General features: G+C 44.2%; 1 protein-coding gene across 1 annotated transcript in view; it reads left to right on the top strand.

Annotated features, from left to right (window-relative positions):
* The first annotated feature begins 2,339 nt into the window (after positions 1 to 2,339).
* DCP1B (decapping mRNA 1B) overlaps positions 2,340 to 5,914 on the top strand; it is a 48,136-nt gene continuing 44,561 nt past the window's right edge. The window contains exon 1 of the mRNA XM_009995224.1: positions 2,340 to 2,387. Coding sequence (XP_009993526.1) covers positions 2,340 to 2,387 — 48 coding nt within the window. The remainder of the gene's footprint in view (positions 2,388 to 5,914) is intronic.

The raw sequence follows: 5,914 nt of genomic DNA, 5'->3' as shown, positions 1-5,914 counted from the left end.
GGGGGAGTTGTTTTGAATTGGAATGAAAGTAACCAAATTTAGTTTTAGTGCAGAGAGATATTTTTTTATAACTGCACCAGATAAAACTACAGTATGACCCTGTATTTGTTAAGGAACCTTTATACTAACAAAAAGACTGAAATTGCTTTAACGATTAGGACTGGAGCTAAGAAGTGGTCCAACAGCACAACAAACAATTTCAACTTTTGTGCACAAGGAAGGCACTCTAGAGCTGGCCTCTGAGAGCCTGTAATAAATGTGGGCTGAAGAGACTGTACATTTCAACAGTGTCTGGGAAGGGATGCAGCTAGCCTCCAGCACAAACCACAGGGGCACTGGTTCCCAAGAGGTGGGAGGTACCATACTGCAGAGTTGTGAGCACATCCCCAGAAATATGTGGAGCATGGGAAACCAAGCCTGGTGGGGTCATCCTGGCTCCACGAGAGCAACCCACTGCTACCCAGCAAGCAGGCATGCTGAAAGCACCATGCAAAGATATTCAAGTGGCTCTGGATGGAGTAAGAGGAGCTTATTTATAGTGCCTCAGCACTCTTTCTGTTAACAGTGGCAGTGGTGGTGTCACCAGTCAAAGTGAGAAGAAAATTATGGCAGCCTTGGGGGAGGAATAAAATGGAAAAGGCAATTACCATGTAATAACAACTCCAAAGGGGCTGAAGAAGAGGAAATGCCTATAAGGATCTAAAGTGTGAGTGCAAGGAGGATGGAGCCAAACTGTTTGCAGTAGTTCCCAGTGACAGGACAAGAGCACAACCTGGAACACAGGAAGTTCCATTTAAATATGAGGAAAAAATTCTTTACAGTGAGGGTGATGGCACTGGAACAGGATGCCCAGGGGGGTTGTGGAGTCTCTTTCTCTGGAGATACTCTAAACCCACCTGGGTACAGTCCTGAGTAATATGCTCAGGGCAATCCTGCTTTAGTGGGGGAGCTGGACGAGATGATCTCTAGAGGTCCCTTCCAACTCTGACAATTCCATTATTCCATAAAGAGAATCAAATGAGGTGCTTAGCACTACGTTTTCTTTCCTGCTGTTTATTTTTTTTAAAATTGCTGTAAGGGCTTAATGTGAACAGGTAGGAAAGCAGTCAAAGTTGTCATCTCAGCAGCAGTATGTTTTTCAATCAGTTCATTTCCCAGACTGACTGATTCACACTGTGGCCACATATGGACCTGTGCCAGCACAGTCCCAAGGTGCCAGAATGGCAAGACTGAGTCGATGGGACCTGGGACAGGGTTTGCATATGCCCAGCATATATTCACACCAAATACATTCACATAAAATCATAACCTCAAGTGTCAATCATTTGCTGTAAGAGGCATGGCTTAGCCTTTACAAGTGCCATATGTTCTTGAATGTGAAGCAAAGGCTCAATATCTGTTTGAACAATCCTTGTGAAAAGGTTTGGCCTAACCATCTCAATGTTTATTAGCAATGGAGACCTTAAGACTATCATGCTGTATGGATTTTGTCTTAAATCACTCTGGATATTACCTACACAAAATCCCTTTCATACGATATAAAAAGCATAGGTGTGGTGGTTTTTTAACAGAATAGTATCCAGGTGGGTGGAAGACAAAAATGTGACAATCTAATTATATACTTCATGAAGTTATGACATTTTGAAATATAGAAAATTACTTTGTTTCATAAACAAATTACAGCTAAATCATTCTAACTCAATTCGATAGTTATTATGGACTACTGGATTACTGACTGTAAGCAAATAGATGCAGTTTAAAGAATCCACCTTTTTAAGCTGTGACATTTTTGCTAAAACATCCTTAAATCTTTAGATGCAGTGAGAATTCACAGTGTCGTTCCAAACAAGATCTTGCTTCAAAAAAATTTACTCTGCTATCAAGTGATCTCATAAAGCAGGGCAGAACTAATGGCTTTCTTAAGTACTTTTACTTCAGGCTAAACGGAAGGAGCAATTGCATCCCACTTATACAGCAAAACAGCTGGAACCAGCAGCAGCTACCTCTCCATGCAACAGAAAATATAAAAAGGCTGGATCAGAAGCTTGACAGGTTTGCTGACTCAAGAAACACAGGGGTAGGGAACTGTCTGTCCATCTGTGTCAGAAAGGGATGCAGTAATCCTGGAGGGGGGGCAATTCTAAAGAAGCAACCACAAACAGGGCACTGAAAACAGACAGCTACAGTTTTTGACAGGCCTACTTCAAGATATTTAAACACATTTGGGCTTTCTTCCATGGAACTCAAGTAAACAGGATACCCTACAATCTTTGCATGTCAAGAGAAGAGCACAGAAGACACACTTGATCAGGTCAATCTGTTTCCCTAACATAACAAACATGCAAGGCTTCAAGTATTGGTTACCACCTGGCAACAACAGAAACAAGGTAAATTGTAAATGTTGAAAAACACCTTACTTCTGCTTTGGTCTTTTTTTTTTTTTTTTTGAACCAGAACAGGGCTAAAATACACCTTCTAAATTCTTCATACTGCTTTCTCCTTCCTGATAAGTTATGAATATCTATTTTCAGTTCAAATGAATAGCCTTTGAAATACAGTTGCCATAACACAATCTTCCCTATGGGACTTTGTAATACCCATTCCCTACCACCACCACCAAACAAAAGCAAAAAAACAAAACAAGGAAAAAAGCATAAAAGCAAGCAAGATGCCTTTTTTTGTTAGTATTATTGTTGGAGTGCTCAAAGGTATCTGAAAACTCTAGGAGTATGACTTGAAGAGTCTGACACTTCAGTACCTTGCTGATAAGTTGGGACCTTTTGTAAGCCCAAGAATTGCCAAAAAAAATTGGAGATGAAATGGTAGTGAGGAGGAATGTGGTTAAGTGTGCTTGGAAACTGAGAACTGAGGACTATCTAATCAGCAAAAAGTGATGACTGTGCATCTGTTCACTATTTAAGCAACATGTCTTGTCTTCGCTACTTAATATTTTTTCTTTGTTGCTGTTGCTGTTGCTGTTTCTTTGTGTGTGCTGGTGCTGAGGGAGCTGGCGGAGGTCATTGCTAGGCCACTCTCCATCATCTTCAGTAAGTCATGGGCAACAGGTGAGGTGCCTGAGGACTGGAGGATAGCAAATGTCACTCCAGTCTACAAGAAGGGCAAGAAGGAGGACCCGGGTAACTATAGACCGGTCAGCCTCACCTCCATCCCTGGAAAGGTGATGGAACAACTTGTTCTTGTCACTATCTCCAGGCACATCAAGGACATGGGGGTCATCAAGAGCAGTCAACATGGTTTTATCAAGGGTAAATCATGTTTGACTAACCTCATAGCCTTCTATGAGGAAATTACTAGGTGGATAGATGATGGTAGAGCGGTAGATGTGGTTTATCTTGATTTCAGTAAAGCATTTGACACCGTCTCCCACAGCATCCTTGTAGAAAAGTTGATCAGATATGGGTTTGGTGATCAGGAAGTGAGGTGGATTAGGAACTGGTTGAAAGGAAGGAGTCAGAGAGTTGTAGTCAATGGGGCAGAATCTGGTTGGAGGTGTGTGACTAGTGGAGTCCCACAGGGGTCGGTACTGGGACCGGTGTTGTTCAACATCTTCATCAACGACCTGGATGAGGGTATAGAATGTACCCTCAGCAAGTTTGCTGATGACACTAAGCTGGGAGGAGTGGCTGACACACCAGAAGGCTGTGCTGCCATTCAGAGAGACTTAGATAGGTTGGAGAATTGGGCGGGGAGAAACATGATGAAATTCAACAAGGGGAAGTGCAGAGTTTTACATTTGGGGAAGAACAACACCATGTCCCAGTACAGGTTGGGGGCTGAACTGCTGGAGAGTAGTGTAGGTGAAAGAGACCTGGGGGTCCTGGTAGACAGGAGGATGACCATGAGCCAGCAATGTGCCCTTGTGGCCAAGAAGGCCAATGGCATCCTGGGGTGCATTAGAAAGGGTGTGGTTAGTAGGTCAAGAGAGGTTCTCCTCCCCCTCTATTCTGCATTGGTGAGGCCACATCTGGAGTATTGTGTCCAGTTCTGGGCCCCTCAGTTCAAGAAGGACAGGGAAGTGCTTGAAAGAGTCCAGCGCAGAGCTACGAAGATGATTAAGGGAGTGGAACATCTCCCTTATGAGGAAAGGCTGAGGGAGCTGGGTCTCTTTAGCTTGGAGAAAAGGAGACTGAGGGGTGACCTCATCAATGTTTACAAATATGTAAGGGGTGAGTGTCAGGGGGACGGAGTTAGGCTTTTCTCGGTGATGACCAGTGATAGGACAAGGGGTAATGGGTGTAAATTGGAGCATAGGAAGTTCAAGGTGAATATCCGAAAAAAATTTTTTACTGTGAGAGTGACAGAGCACTGGAACAGACTGCCCAGGGAGGTTGTGGAGTCTCCCTCACTGGAGACATTCAAAACCCACCTGGATGAGTTCCTGTGTGATGTACTCTAGGTGACCCTGCTCTGGCAGGGGGGTTGGACTAGATGATCTCTCGAGGTCCCTTCCAGCCCCTAAGATTCTATGATTCTATGATTTTACTCTGTTCATTTCTAGACCAAGGACAGCAGTTTCCCTTGACCATCATGAGCCCATATTACCTTCCTTGCTTTGCCACAGAACTGCTGAGAGCCATTTTCCTACCATGATTATATCAAAACCACTCAAAAACTTCTAACTTCTAAAGCTGTGTTTCATTACAGCCCCAACTGAAACAAGAAGGCTTTAAAAAGAGAAACTAAGAGTGAGATGGATTATAAAAACTGCATATGTACAGAGGTTTCCTCTGCCCCTACATGCTTGCAGAGCAAGATGTAGGTTCTTATTCTTAGTAATGCAACTTTTAGTGGCCTTTTGGGCTACAACATAACCTACATGTTCTCTCTCGATCCCCAAAGAACAGCCTCTTTTTCTGTCCTTTCTGAGAGGATGCCCATTCCTAACTTCACTCCAAAGACTCACTGTTCCCGCATTTAATGCTATGAATTCCCAGGTTGCTGTCTCCCAGTTCTCTTCTATCCCTACTTCACACTACGGAAGCTCTTTCATCCGGGCTTGCCATTTTCCTTTTAGAGCAGATGCTCACTCTATACTACAGGCTCCATCTGCTCTACAGTGAAAAGGATGGAAGAAAACAAAATGGCAGACTTCATCCTCTATGTCCAGCTACCGCTCTTTTAAAAACATCCTTGAGATCCCTTCCAACCTGGCATTCTGTGGTTCTATGTTGTGTTGGGGATATTGTAAACCAACAAGATAGCTTCCACTACTTTGCCTTTGGTTCTTCCAGGGTATCCCATTCTCTGGAAGGAAATACATCACCCTGTTGATTCTGTATCAGAAGGTGGTAACTCCTTCTAAAATTGCTACCTTAACTAAGGTGATGAAGTGAAAAAAATTTTCTTCCACAGGGGGTTCAGTCTGGACAGTCAGGCAAATATTTTGAATCTAAGTACCTACTGAGTTTATCTGCACGCCACGTTAAAGCTCCTGTGTTTGCTGTAAACTGTTGCTATCAATAGATTAATAATAAGTATGTGTCTGACAGGAAAATAAGGTTACTAACTTCATGCATGGTCTTGTCCATCTGTTCCTCTGCTGTTTGTGTATCTCCCTATCATAGCATGCTCGTTCATGCTTCAGCTGCTCGTCAGGTGTGCATGTGTGTGTGTGTGTGTGTGTGTGTGTGTGTACACACCACACACCAGGGCTGCGTGAAGGCTGAGCTTGCACTCGTTCTGCTTTTCCCCTCGAGTTCTACGCAGAAACCTGCGAGTCTGTGCTAGCAAATACAGACCGTCCATGAGGCCGAGCCTGAGTGGCTTAAGCTCCACCTGGGCGTGCGGCTCCCAGCCCTCCTGAGGCTCTGCACGTTGTGGTTCACACCACCTCTCCTCCCGCCCGGCTGGCGGGCTCCCAGCGGGGCTGGCTGCGGGGCGGGCTGCGGGGCTC

The sequence above is a fragment of the Chaetura pelagica genome, unplaced genomic scaffold (genome assembly GCF_000747805.2).
Source record: "Chaetura pelagica isolate M959 unplaced genomic scaffold, ChaPel_1.0 scaffold343, whole genome shotgun sequence".
NCBI classification, from domain to species: Eukaryota; Metazoa; Chordata; class Aves; order Apodiformes; family Apodidae; genus Chaetura; species Chaetura pelagica.
This window is presented reverse-complemented; position numbering and strand designations above follow the sequence as displayed.